The sequence below is a fragment of the Suillus subalutaceus genome (genome assembly GCF_016647625.1).
Source record: "Suillus subalutaceus strain FC151 chromosome Unknown DFJ58scaffold_22, whole genome shotgun sequence".
In the NCBI taxonomy this organism is placed as follows: Eukaryota; Fungi; Basidiomycota; class Agaricomycetes; order Boletales; family Suillaceae; genus Suillus; species Suillus subalutaceus.
In genome coordinates this window covers 406,994-419,913 of record NW_024540271.1, presented here as the reverse complement: position 1 = coordinate 419,913, position 12,920 = coordinate 406,994, and the positions used below count along the sequence as shown (strand labels likewise).

At 48.2% G+C, this 12,920-nt stretch overlaps 7 protein-coding genes across 7 annotated transcripts; 2 read left to right on the top strand and 5 right to left on the bottom strand.

Moving 5' to 3' along the window:
- Positions 1-29: 29 nt before the first annotated feature.
- DFJ58DRAFT_773444 (armadillo-type protein) lies at positions 30-3,498 on the bottom strand. Its single transcript, XM_041389326.1, has 9 exons — positions 3,336-3,498; positions 3,171-3,263; positions 2,842-3,120; positions 2,703-2,793; positions 1,642-2,651; positions 1,352-1,586; positions 890-1,303; positions 379-838; positions 30-323 (listed from the first exon to the last, which is right to left on the bottom strand). Exons 1-9 carry the CDS (start codon positions 3,492-3,494, stop codon positions 212-214), a joined length of 2,853 nt encoding a protein of 950 aa, XP_041247069.1. The 5' UTR covers positions 3,495-3,498; the 3' UTR covers positions 30-211.
- Positions 3,461-5,589, bottom strand: DFJ58DRAFT_773442 (Septin-domain-containing protein). The gene is made up of 8 exons (XM_041389325.1): positions 5,296-5,589; positions 5,111-5,239; positions 4,980-5,061; positions 4,792-4,926; positions 4,615-4,732; positions 4,197-4,564; positions 3,897-4,143; positions 3,461-3,846 (listed from the first exon to the last, which is right to left on the bottom strand). Exons 1-8 carry the CDS (start codon positions 5,510-5,512, stop codon positions 3,820-3,822), a joined length of 1,323 nt encoding a protein of 440 aa, XP_041247068.1. The 5' UTR covers positions 5,513-5,589; the 3' UTR covers positions 3,461-3,819.
- Positions 5,590-5,706: 117 nt separating this feature from the next.
- On the bottom strand, positions 5,707-6,689 carry DFJ58DRAFT_773440 (uncharacterized protein). The gene has a single exon (XM_041389324.1). It carries the CDS (start codon positions 6,583-6,585, stop codon positions 5,920-5,922), a length of 666 nt encoding a protein of 221 aa, XP_041247067.1. The 5' UTR covers positions 6,586-6,689; the 3' UTR covers positions 5,707-5,919.
- A 219-nt stretch (positions 6,690-6,908) lies between these two features.
- DFJ58DRAFT_680735 (carbon-nitrogen hydrolase) lies at positions 6,909-8,227 on the bottom strand. Its single transcript, XM_041383205.1, has 5 exons — positions 8,063-8,227; positions 7,614-8,006; positions 7,541-7,560; positions 7,125-7,487; positions 6,909-7,074 (listed from the first exon to the last, which is right to left on the bottom strand). The coding sequence occupies exons 1-5, from the start codon at positions 8,203-8,205 to the stop codon at positions 7,043-7,045; spliced, it is 951 nt and encodes a 316-aa protein (XP_041247066.1). The 5' UTR covers positions 8,206-8,227; the 3' UTR covers positions 6,909-7,042.
- A 109-nt stretch (positions 8,228-8,336) lies between these two features.
- Positions 8,337-9,183, bottom strand: DFJ58DRAFT_724920 (mitochondrial ribosomal subunit protein-domain-containing protein; the record flags this gene model as incomplete). Its single annotated transcript, XM_041385153.1, has 3 exons — positions 8,337-8,528; positions 8,576-8,911; positions 8,977-9,183. The coding sequence occupies 3 exons, from the start codon at positions 9,181-9,183 to the stop codon at positions 8,337-8,339; spliced, it is 735 nt and encodes a 244-aa protein (XP_041247065.1).
- A 174-nt stretch (positions 9,184-9,357) lies between these two features.
- Positions 9,358-10,260, top strand: DFJ58DRAFT_773431 (DUF866-domain-containing protein). The gene is made up of 6 exons (XM_041389323.1): positions 9,358-9,375; positions 9,428-9,511; positions 9,562-9,618; positions 9,669-9,857; positions 9,917-10,003; positions 10,064-10,260. Exons 1-6 carry the CDS (start codon positions 9,370-9,372, stop codon positions 10,115-10,117), a joined length of 477 nt encoding a protein of 158 aa, XP_041247064.1. The 5' UTR covers positions 9,358-9,369; the 3' UTR covers positions 10,118-10,260.
- Positions 10,261-10,926: 666 nt separating this feature from the next.
- Positions 10,927-12,764, top strand: DFJ58DRAFT_208998 (kinase-like protein). The gene is made up of 6 exons (XM_041379252.1): positions 10,927-11,540; positions 11,591-11,852; positions 11,908-12,049; positions 12,100-12,369; positions 12,425-12,513; positions 12,566-12,764. Exons 1-6 carry the CDS (start codon positions 11,033-11,035, stop codon positions 12,654-12,656), a joined length of 1,362 nt encoding a protein of 453 aa, XP_041247063.1. The 5' UTR covers positions 10,927-11,032; the 3' UTR covers positions 12,657-12,764.
- The last annotated feature ends 156 nt before the right edge of the window (positions 12,765-12,920 follow it).

Sequence of the window (12,920 nt, the reverse complement as noted above, 5' to 3'; positions counted from 1 at the left end):
TAAGTACTAGTTATCCCTTGCCATGTCACTTTTCGTGAACAACGTTCCCTCGGACGTAACGCCGAGTGGTGGTAGACACTGGTAACGCATTCGCAGGCAAATACTAAACAATTTCGGCCATGTACAAAATTCCTATTGTAAGTACGCACACCTCTTCCCTTCGCTGAATCCCCAGTTCGTGTTAGACGAGGAAACTTCCCTCGCTTGGATCTCACGCTTGGTTCAAGGGAGTTACACGTCTACGATCTCGAGCCTTGCGCGAAGCTCGGTGGAGTGCTAGAATGGAATACTTGACCTTGTCGTATTGGGCGGTGTTCAACGAGCTAACAATTGACTTTAATACCACAATCGCAGAAGGGAGTTATAAGATACACGCACTTGGTCACATCCAATAAAAACTGCTGCTTCACTTGGTTCGGGGTACTGGTTGGAGGAAGTTGTTGCAGAATAGGTGGCAGCCATGTGACCAACTGCGTAGACCACAAAAGCGCTACGGCGCGGAAGATGGTGACAACAACAGCAGTAGAGTCTTCAGGGAAGTCTCCAACAAGGCCCGAGAGTATGCAGCCCACGAACTCGAATCCTTCCTTTTCCATGACGGACTTGATGGCGGAAGAGTAAATGGGGAACTTGGGAGGTGGCGATGAGCTAGGAGTAAGACTCTCGTGAGTAAGGATGTCGCGGAAGAGATCTAAGGATGCAAAGACGAGGTCAGAATGAATTAGAGTGAGGGCAGCCATGGTGGCTCTGAATGCCAGTGGGAATGCGCTGGACTGGAAGAAAACGTCTGGAGCCATCCGTATGAGCTGGAGTAACAGCTGAACATAATCCTCCAATACTTGTTAAACTAAAGTTAGTTATTGCCAAGATTAGAACGAAATGGGCTCACCATCAGGGATGTCCCTTGAATCCTTTGATTGTAAGAGGCTAACGACTTTGTTGGTCGCTCTCTCGTACAGGTTTTGAAAGGCATTTCGCAACACTGGGTCCGACTCGTGACCAAACCTCCCTACAAATTTCCCTGAAATCCACAAGAATGACGGGAACCCAGTTGCCTCGAAGGACGTCACCATCCGTGACAAGACCGATGATGCAACTGTGAGTGATCCCTGGCCAAACAGCGTAATGCCGTGACGAAGTACGCGAGTGACTCTCTCAGAAGTGTCATAGTCGAACGCAAACTTGGAAATGAAGATGTCAAAAATCGACCATGCTTCTTGACAGCTGTTCTGACAGGCGGCAGGTAGCTGGTCTCCAAAGGGTCCTACGACATGCAACATGACCTCCAGGTTTTCCAAGCCATCTAGGGGACAGGCGTCAGCCGGATGTCAACACGATTTACAAAACTTACATCCGACTTCCTTGAGCTCTTGTTTGGTGACTGCTGTCGACTTGCTACTTATGGCATGTATTTGGGACAGAATGTCGAGCGAAAAGGTTCGCAGGGACTCCGCAGCTTTCTCCATAGACATCGCAGAAATCACGTAAGCGATGGCCTCGTATACTTGCCGCCGATCGTCTTGACTCAGTTTTGTTCCAGTTGTTGTGAGGAAAGTATGCAGCGTAGGAAGGAATTCGATCAAATGCTGCAATTACGTTTATGAAATAAAAATTGACAACAAAGGTGACGCTTGGTCTTACCTGTTTACAGTCTTGGCACAAGTACTTCAACGCTTGCCCTGCAGCTGCACTGACTTCGGAGTCAGGATCTTCAAAGCCTGCTGAGATGTACTGTAGTTGGTATGCAATGTAGTCTGGGTGACGGTTGATCCATTCGGTGTACCGGGATATGATGAGCAATGCAGCATAACGAACTCGAGGATGAATCGGAAGGGAGGGAATGAGATCCATTATCTTGGGCACGGCGGTATCGTCCATCACATCAATTTCGGCACCCATGGAGCGCATAGCGAAGAGAGGGGCTTCGATTTCTTGCCAGGAGATGGACTGTGGGCCGCGAGAGAGCGCCATGGTGATGAGCCCGTAAGCAGAAAGAAGACAGGCATCTGCACCCAGAACTAGACAACAGTCCTTGAGAGTATCTCCCATCACATGTCTAAACGAGCGGAAATTATCCGCCTCTTGGCCCGTCATAGAAGCAAGATCAGGAGGGAAATGCAAATGGCGAATGACGACTCCCATCAACGCCTTGTACGCTTCCCCGAATAGTGGCGAGATTGTTGTTTTCTTGCCGATAGTCTGAGCCAGCCGCATCCAGAAGGGGAAAGTGATGGGCACAATATCGAGGTCAGGGTAGGCTGAGCACTGGCCAATTGCCTCAACGATTGGGTAGAATGTGTCGGTGTGCTGAAGAATGAGCAGCCGGTACGTCTCACCCGCTTCTGCAAAGATCTTTGCGTAGCCTCGAATCTTTTCCGGATCATCCTTCTGATCTTCCAGTCGAGACTTTAAGTCAATGACCCGAGGAACGATGAGTTCAATCACGGGCATATTATCGTCGATTTCTTGCGTCTCGTGTATCATTTCACAGACGACGTCGACTGCCGAGTCAAAAAGTACCTCCGAAGCTAGGGCCTCGAATGCAAATGCAAGCAAAGGAGATTTCCCGAAGGCGGGCATATCGATTTCTCCTGCGACTAACCAGCTGCGAAGGCAATCAAAGATTTGGCTTTGAACCGCGTGCGTGACACCTGGAAATTTTTAAAATCAATGCCCTTGGGTCATTAAACAAATAGACCAACCAGTTGCTTGCAAGTACATGGACAGCAGCTCTAATACCTGCTCAGAGTTGTCTGAAAGGAGTTTTGTAGACCTTTCGCGATATTCATCGTCCTGTTGGGATCATGAACCTCCTAAATCTACCGATTATGCGCCACTCACAGTCACAGGTATCCTTGTGTTACCCGATACTTCTTCCGGAAGGATGGTCAGAAATTGGAGCAGCACAGGAACAGTTGCAGGGTTCGCTCCGAATGTCTCGACAATACTCTGTAGAGCATTGTCCCAAGCTGGGAGTTGCAGGGCAAGCCCTGAAAGCGCCAGACATAACTGTGTGATGATGGTCTTCGGACCGCTTTGATATCTCTCCAACGCAGTGACAAGAGTGTCCCTGAGGGGGAGAAGATTCGATGGATCTACTTGATGTAGATCATAAGTAACCTGTCGGGGAGATTTCAGTGGCACACAGAAATGAATCACCATTGACTAACTTTTGACCTGAAAGTCTGTGCGGCGAATAGTTTGGCCGCTGGGGGTGCATCAAGAGATAGCAGGAGGACGTTACATGTCGACCATGCTTCGGGCTAGGACAGGGCGGATGGACGAAGTCAGATGACCGGATTGGAAGATCGGGCGAAGGGCGAAAGTGAATTTACAGAGTGTTGGAAATCCTGCAGCCAGGAATTCGCGTTCTCCAAAGAAGTCTTGTCAGGTGCACGAGTAAACACATTTAATGCGGACAGCAGTGCTTGAATATTTGCGGACTGGTTATCAGCCATGATTGAGCTTTGTCGTGGTTCGTGATCAAATCTCATTAAGCTGACACTCAAAGATCATCTGTTTATCAGTATTGACATAGTGGCAACACTGGGTATCTTCGCGCAGTCATCGCAGAAATAAAAATCCAATCGTCCCCTCGACGTCTTTCAACGCCTAGAAACTCCGCATAAGAAGTTGATCATAGTACTAAAAGGGTGGAGGGTAGCCAAGCCTGGATATCAATCCAAAAGAGTGTAAAATGTTCGGGGGCGAGGTAACGAGTGAAACGCGAATGCAATGTACGATAGCAAGAATACTAAATGGCAAACTAGAAGAGGCGAAGAGAGAACAATAAGAAAGAGGTACCAAGACAGAGAGAATCTACCGCAAGAAGCGACGGTTTTTGGTCTACATGAACGTAAGTCAGTAAACACTCCAAGGTGGGGTTGTTGGCTTACAGTGTTCTTCTCTGGGGTCAGCGGTCGACCACTCTCGATTCTTCGCTTCTTGTCTTCCAAATCTGCGCGCTGCTTGTCGAGAGCGTCCTTCATTTCCTTGTGTCGAGCATAAAGTTCCTCTTCGGACTGCTTCAGCTTCGACTCTTTCTCCTGGACCTTCTGCTGGAAAACCATCTTCATCTCAGCCTCCATCTTGGAAAGCTTGGCCTCATGCAGAATGCGTTCCTCCTGAATCTTGGCGGAAGGGCTTGAACAAGGTGTTAATCAACTTTCTCCATGAACAACAAGAGCAGCACTTACTTGATCTCCCTGAAGACACTGGAATCCTGCGCAACACCCATGCTAAGAAGTTTCTCGCTTCGCCAGTTTTCATATAGCACATCATTCGTGCGCTCTCTAAGCTCCTCCATGTAGGTCCGCACAAGCATCTGGCGAAGCTTAACGAAGTCACAGTGTTCCTCGTTGTCGACTTCGATGACACCCCAAGGGTATGCACGTCCACGGACTTGACGACCATCATTGGTGTCAACAACATTGTCCGAACCAACGACTGCGAAGGGAATCTTGCTAGCAATTTCCTCGGCCTCAGCAAGAGTCTCCTCGTCTTCATTCTCATAGCTAGGCGCCTGGAAGATGTGAATGTTGTGGTGAGCAATATCTGCAAGGATCTGCGTGGAAGGTCAGGCAACAAGAAATACGGCACGGACAGGCGATTTACCCTAGCTTTGAAGGCAACAATTTCCTCGTCCGTCAGCGTGTCAGCTTTGGCGATGACTGGGATGAGGTTAACCCGGGTGTGCAGGCGACGCATAAATTCAATGTCGAGTTGTTTCAGCCTGTGCAAAGACGGAACGTGTCAGATAGAAGTACAACAAAAGACAACAAAACTGCTCACGAGTGACCCGTGGGCTGAATGAAGTAAAGACAAGCGTGAACGCGATTGTCAACGATCTTCTGTCGGTTTACGCGATTCTCCTGCTCTAGATATGAGTCGAAGCGCGACTCAATGTTTTCTACGATCGGCCTCCAGCTAATATTACGTATGGGTGAGATATTCTCAATTTGGCCAAATTTTTTACATACCTGTCATCGTTGTTGACAAAATCGCCAAAACCGGGAGTATCAACGACAGTGAGATGTAGACGAACGCCATTCTCCTCAATATCTAAGTGCGACTGTTAATGGTACCTTGCATGCAATTATACGACACTGACCTGCGCCGATACTTTCAATAGCAACCGTTTTGGGACGTTCAGCCGAAGGAGGAAGGGGCTCCTTGGGAGGGTATAGTGGCGTGTTGAAGAGGGTGTTGATCAGCGTAGACTTGCCCAAACCCGACTCGCCTAGAGAATGGTGAATATTTGAGGGCATGTAATTAAGTTGTTATAAAACAACAAACCGACGACCATTGTAGTGAACTGGAAGCCTTTTCGAACACTCTTCCTGTGCACTTGGTTTGGAAGGTTGGCGAAACCGACGTAGCCCATGAGCTTTTTGCGAATGACGGGTGATATACCAGCGTTGTTAGATTGTGTCAACGACGGACTGGCACCATTCGCGTAGCCATTTGAAGAGGGCGAAAGATCACCGACGCGGGAGGTGTAGGAGTCAGTCATCTGGACGCTGCTGTCAGTGATGAAGGGCTTAAGACGACTAGCAAGAAGGTCCAAAATTTACTTTCGGTTGACTGCAAACGAGGAAAGAAAGACGAAGCAACACCGGACTTCTTGTCTACACACGTGTTGCATTTGTTTGGCTTCGGTGGCGCGCTAAATCCTTGGCTTTTCGGTAAACGATTAACTCAATACTTATTCTTCCCCAATTCGATATCTTCTAGCCGTTAATATCAACCAGGCTGTGTGGGCCAGCCGCTCATAAAAGGGCGTTTATACGATTCGATGGTATGTAAATGATAGTGCGCGGCAGGATATACTTAGTGCCATAACTAACTACAGGAAGTATTATCAAATGAGTGATTACCGTATTGCTATACGCTGATTGTGATTTATCCAACAGTTCCTCCCTAAAGCATCATAGCTTCCATACACTCCTGCTCTTTGATGTACATGTCAAACATCGTCTCCCAGTCCCCCTCTCCTGAGTTAAATTTCGGCGCGTTCCAGCGAGATGGGGAATGCTCCATGTCAGAGGAGGGTGTGCCTTGTTCACTGCCTCTCGGCATGTGGTAGTCCGCATCAGACTCAGAGACGCCCATCCAGAGAGACTTGTCCTCCGCCTGGTAGCTCGGTGAGCCACCTCTGGCTTCTACCAGGAAACCTTGGTCCTTCTCTCGATGTTCTTCCTCGGCTTCCATCCGTTGTAAAATATCTAGAGACGACGTTTTCTCTTCCGATAGTGCACCAGTTCCAAGGGGGTGGTATGAGGGAGCGGTTGGCTTCATTGGATTCTTCCGTGGGCTTCTAGTCTTGGGTGTAGCAGGGTTGACCCGTGAATTATAGATCGTTCTGCCTCGAATCGCCAAGGCAATGTTGTCCTCGCGCGCCTTACGCTTGCTAGGACTAGCTACCTGCTTTCGGTGGCCAGCAAAGTCCTGCACGTTGAAAATGCGGCTTGGTCTCCGCAATGGAGAGCTTGGGGATATTCTCGCCGGACTCGCCTGCAAGTGACGTGAGAGAATGACAGATTGCATAAGCGCAGTGCGTGCATCGGGAGTTTGCAAGTTAGACATTATAGAATGTATAGCAAGTAGTGCGAGGGGTATTTGGCTGAAGAGTCTGGCTTTGGACCTGCCGCGGCTTAGTGACTTCAAGTGATGAGGGAAGTTGTGTGTGTTGCTGAGTCTACAACCCAGCTAGCTTTTATATCATAGTAGTTGTGGACGCTTTCAGGTGGATTTCTGTGCATCACTTTGTGCGTGCTGTGGAAGCATGAGAAAGGGGATGTCGCTCTTTGTCCTCGTCGGCCACATTAGTACCGGGCCACATGTCGTACAAAGCATAATTAATTGGGAAGAATAGGGGTCGTACAGTGTCCAACATTCAATGTCAGTGGAAACTGTTAAAAGTGAACACGATGTTCATTGCATACATCAACTTGATAGACATGATATTGGCAGTAGAAATGATAATAAGAGATCGTCGTTACACTCTCCTCCTCTTTCCTGAGCATGGGCCCCCCTGCCTAAATCAAGGCGAGATGTTTGCTTTGAGCTGAAAGACTAAGCACAGACCATGAGTCGTATCTCAAGTCAAAATGAAGTGGTCGTACCATCTGGACGAGAATAGTGCCCCACAGTATCGAGATCGAACTTTCCTCGGACAACATCATCAAGGTCAAGATTTGCAGTCAAGATGTCCTCGGGCTTCCTCGTGGGACCAGCGAGTACTTTTCCCAGAGGGCTGACTATCAAGCTGCCACCGTTGATCATGACATTGTCAGGATTGCGAGCACTGGCATCTGCAACGGGATGGTCCGGAGGGTAGTCTTTCTCGGTCGCGAATTGACACGCAGAAAGCACGAAACAACGTCCTTCGAATGCGATGTGTCGCATGGAGCTTTCCCAAGTCTCACGCGAGTCAACAGTCGGTACGCAATAGATTTGCGTCCCGAGAGAGTAATAATAAGTTCGGACTGGAAGAAACAAACAGTTAGCGGGGTTTACTCAGATCAGCCTCAAGACTCACGCAAAGGCATAAAATTCTCCCTGATGCAACTCGTTCATGATCCCAGGTGAGGACGATCAGGGTTGACACTCACCAACATATGGTAGCGGATATCTTCGTCTCGACGGTGCGCGTTGGCTCGACGGAGGATTGGAACTTCTTTGATACAACGGGAAGGGTGCTTCCATCGCCTTGCCCCCAGATGAAACGTTCACATGCTGTCGGTAGTAGTTTTCGATGCTTTGCCACTAGGCCCTCAACGGGGTCGACGAATATGGCGGTACAGTAGAGCGTCCCAACATCACGCTCGATGACCCCCATGACCACAAAAACCCCTGTCGCCTTGCTCACTTCTGCGATACGATCTGTCGCTGGCGAAGGAATCTCAACCGCCGCATTATAATACCTGACGAACTCGTCCCTGCCCTCAGAAATTCTCTCTCCTACAAAGCATGAAAAGGTCGACCATTTCGGGTAGCCCCCGATGCTGAGCAAGAGTTACATGCCATAGGTAACACGACATGCAGACCAAGATGGACTCACAAGCCTTCGGGGAATACAACGAGCTGCGATCCATCACGCTCTTTCGCAAGTCTAGTCAGCTTTTCAAATTTGTCCAATGTCTCTGATAGATTGAAACGGGCAGTGCAGGATTGAATCACAGACGCACGAATCGTATTCGCCATGGGGGAGATAGGGAGAAAAGGATGCCGGCTTGTTCATCGATGGAGCTTATAACATATTTTTGATGATTCACCATACACTCGTGATCATGACGTCGGACCGATTAACAGCGGCCGTCCAGAGATACAGTCTATTATTGAGATGGAAGTACAGAAGATATCACGTCTTCTTGACGCTTTGGAAGCCATTCCGTGGGGAAGTCTTTAAGACTTGGACGCAATCCACCTCTGCCTCGAACATGATCACCCTTCTTCGATTTCCGCACTTTAGAATCGAGATGTCGGGTATCCAGTGGTAGCCGCTGATAGGGTGCCTCGCCCTCAGCCTAACAATTATGAGTATTGATGATAGCCGACGTCAAACTCGACCTACATTTGCTTCGAGAACCAGCTTATCAAGCGTATCGCTGATCCATTTTAAATTCATGTTGGCTCGCGGAAAGTCCTCGCATGCAATCTTGATAAAACCATGCTTGGCCGCATCCTCATCCGTTGAAATACCAGAGTCTCTTGGGGGCTCTGGCATCCACCGCACGCCGGCGAGGAGTTTCGCTCTGTGAAAAGCTACTTCGTTCCGCAGGGGAAGATGCGCGACCGGAACGACAACACTCCGCTTAGCTGTCAATGGATGTTGTTCCCCAGCAAAATCGACGGACCGTATGACGAGGGGTGTAGCGGACAGTTGGAGGGACAAATGGTTTGCGGAACGCTAAATTTTTAAAATGCGAATGAGTAGACGTCTTTAATTCGGATGGTCAATAATGGCTGACCTACGAGTTTTGGAATCTCGTGCTCAATTAGTCGCATGTAGTATAATGTCTGCCGCTGCTGACGGTGTAATAGGTATCCGGCCACTGGCACATCTAATCCTCCATCTGGCTGAAAGTGCTGAAGTATTTCTTCGTCATCTGCTTTCGACGCCTTGGATATCTTTTTTCGCATGGACACTTGTGTAGTAGCATGAAATTGCCTGGTGGCCATCATTGAAGGCAGACCGCGTCGACATGGCGGAAGCAACCACATGTTGGAGTATGCAACTTGGAACTCGAAGAGCTCGTCTAATGGGCCGACCTCGAAAATGGAAGTACGCAAACAAGAACAAATTCTGATCATTCATGAACTTGTAATGATGACACACCATAAACTTGAAAGATACATCATCCGATCATGGTCGTAAGTCTCTTTCGCTACGTCGGAAAGACCTCCATATGTTAATTCTGAAAAGTTCTTGAAACTGGAAATCAAAGCTGAGCTGGAGAACGTCACAGATCTCGCCCCTGCTGGTGATGATTTCGAGTACTCCTTCAAAGTGATATTCGGTGATCTCATCGTGTCTTGTATTCTGAATACCCCGTACAGGTTGTCTGCAATAGTTGTCACGAGGAACATAAGAAGTTCGTCACGATGAAAAGATCGGTACGTATATTCACTCCATGATGATGGAGGATTCCATCTCGTTCCTCCAGGAAACACGAAATATCTCGAATAGCAGAGGCTCAGCTCATCTCGTTTGGCGTTGTGGTAATTGTAAAAAGGAAAGCTCCGCTAGCTTTGTTGCTGAACCGTCAAAACCATACTCCGCCGAATCAAATGGACAATTTGCCACCCTATTGAAGATGGAATGTCGTGGGTTAGAGTTCACAGATTTTGCTCCGGTTTGTATTTTTCTTCTATCGTGTTTCTGAAATCTCATTATATGAAACTGCACAGAAAGGGCGATGGACATGCAAGGGAGAAGACCGGCACCAGCTTCTCTGATGTTGAACTTGAAGATGATGACTGGGTCGACTATGACGAGAAGGTAAGGCAAGTACTTTGTTCTGACTTCATAATCGTGACGATCCACGGAGTCCCACTTCAGGCTAAAGTCGATGTTCGCATTTCAGACATTGAAAGTCGATGGACCAGGGCGTGAATCATCAGGAGGAAGGTGTCATCAGTATATCTACAACAGGTGCAAGATACACTCGTGTGAAGTACCTTTCAAAGTTTTAGTGCATCGTAATGTAATAGATGCGAAAGATAGCTTTCGGCTTATAGAAGTTCATTACCATCGTCCCTCAGCCTGGATGTCTCTCAGGCTGGTTCGATCGGAAAAGGTGCCGGTTCCGATCGTCTCATCTCGGATGATCTGCCACACCTCGAATTTCGAAAAGTTTGCCACACCGTCATACAAGTCATTGGTTTAACTTGACAGGAAGAAAGCTTGAGGAATCTAGTACACTAGATATGCTCTCTATGAATCCATATGTCGTGTGCATGATATACGGTCTCCCTTAACTCTTTTACACTTCTCTTAGTACCCTTCGACGTCGATTTTACCCATAGCTTCGCGATAAGCTGCATGTAGGTCCTAGGACGTCATGCCAGTCCTGCTTCCGATGCCGATGGTATGCATTGGCGTTTAGTGTAGAACGTCGCTCACTGGGTACGTGAGCGAGACTGGGATGAGGGAGTCCCTTGTGCGCAGACTAGTGAGAAGAGGAGTGAGAAAGTATTTGGAGATCTGGATTGTTGATACTCGAAAAAGGATCATGGGGGATGTGATGCGGATTCGGTCGGTGAGCCCAAATATATCTCGTGCTGGACCCTGGTGGAAGGAGGATGATTCATGTTGACATGTTCCAGCGTTTCGTCAGACTGCGAAAGGAACAACTACTCAAGTTCCTTCTATATGGTCTGCCTACGGAGACTAAGACTCCGAGTGAGTAGGGAGCCGTTTCGGGTGGAGCAGTGTTTCGGCCCATCATGTTTCAGGACACTGGCGCCAATCAGCGTCTCACGAGACTTCAGGCGATGAGCTGGTCCTCCATGTCTCCCTCTAAACTCCATGACTCCAAGCTCTGGCCCTGGTAGTATGATACACGGTGTCCTGCCAAATTCACTAGCACCGCCCAATCCCATACCTCAACTACGCCCTCCTCGACCGCTTAGGACGAAGAACAGAGATAAAAGCAACACATTCGAGGGGCACACCTGGGCGCATCGTCCGCCTCCGGAGGATGTCTATGAGCGTCTCGAAGAGTTCTTCCCGGAACATGATCTCGACAAACCCAGCATTGAAAATTCTCGTGGAACATCGCCTACTTCCGTAGAACAGACCTACGGAAATATTGTTGACAGAGACAAAGCGCTGATACAAGCACAGAAGTCCATCCGTACTGTTGCGGAACAGCATAATAAGCGGATAGATCACGTTTCCAGGGGTAACCCATCATCCGACACGATGGTCTTGCGGAAGAAGAATACGAAACTATGGGGCCCTCGTATCCAGGCAGTCGACACCCCATTACAGACGAAGGCGAACCTTGACTCCCGGGCAGGTGGTCCTGGCAGGAGCAAGTCTTTTGTTTACTTTGTTGTTGCGCTAAGCTAAGTTGTTATTTAGTATTCAAATGGGTTCGTGGTGAACTCATCGCCAAAGGAACGTATGGTCGTGTGTATCTCGCTCTCAATGCCACCACGGGCGAGATGTTCGCTGTCAAGCAAGTTGAAACCCCCATAGCTACCAGTACTAGTGACAGAAAAGACAACCGACAAATGGAATCTGTACAAGCATTCAAAACGGAGATTGAGATGTTGAAATATCTCGACCATCCTCACATCGTGCAGTACCTTGGGTTCGAGGAGACAAAGACATTCTTGAGCATGTAAGCCTTGGAAACTATAGTCGTATTTGACAAGCATACTCATTTAAATTTTCAGTTTCCTGGAATATGTGCCCGGTGGCTCGATTGGACGTCGTCTGCGAGATCATGGCAAATTCGACGAGGAAGTTACAAAATTGTTTACTCGACAGATTCTCGAGGGCTTGGAATATCTTCATTCCAAGAATATTATACACCGAGTAAGCTTGATCTTTGACTATTTGAATTTATACCTCATCGTCTCGCATAGGATTTGAAAGCAGACAACATTTTGTTGGAGAGCACAGGGATTTGTAAAATCTCTGACTTCGGAATTTCAAAACGCACTGACGATCTCAGTGGAACGGCGTCACATGTAATGCAGGGCACGGTTTTTTGGATGGCCCCAGAAGCCATACATCCCCAGAACAAAGGCTATAACGCTAAAATTGACATATGGAGCGTGGGCTGCGTTGTCCTTGAGATGTGGTCAGGGAAGCGGCCATGGTGTGATGATGAAGCTGTAACGGTCATGTTCAAGGTTCGTTTCTTCGTATGTACCGCTTACCCGCGGTGCACTCATGAGTTTGCTGCAGGTATACCAGAATAAGCAACCCCCGCCCATATCCTCCGATGTGGTTCTGTCCTATCTTGCAAAAGACTTCAAGGATAGATGTTTCGCAATGCAAGTTTTGTCATTTGCTGTCTTGTTTGCTGTGCTCATGGATGATACCTAGTGATCCGGAGGAACGGGCGAGCACTGTAGAGCTTAAGCAACATCCATACTTGGAGCTTCCAGAGGGCTGGGTATTTAACGGTTTCAAGTAGGACCTCATTCAGGCATATTTATCATCCCCTAACTATTTCGGCCATTTCTTGTCGTATCTACTATTGTGTATTCCAATCGCGCGTATTTCGTTCGCTGTCCCTCAAGAATGTCTCTTTTCCAAGTAGAAAATACTCCCATCTTGAATGTCAACAACCGGCAGGAATATGTTTCTTACCCTTGGAGGACCACTCGGCCCTACTGATTCACGTTCGCTTTCAGCACCGGTCAGTGTCCGGCGAGTTCCGATTTCCGCTGCATGCAGC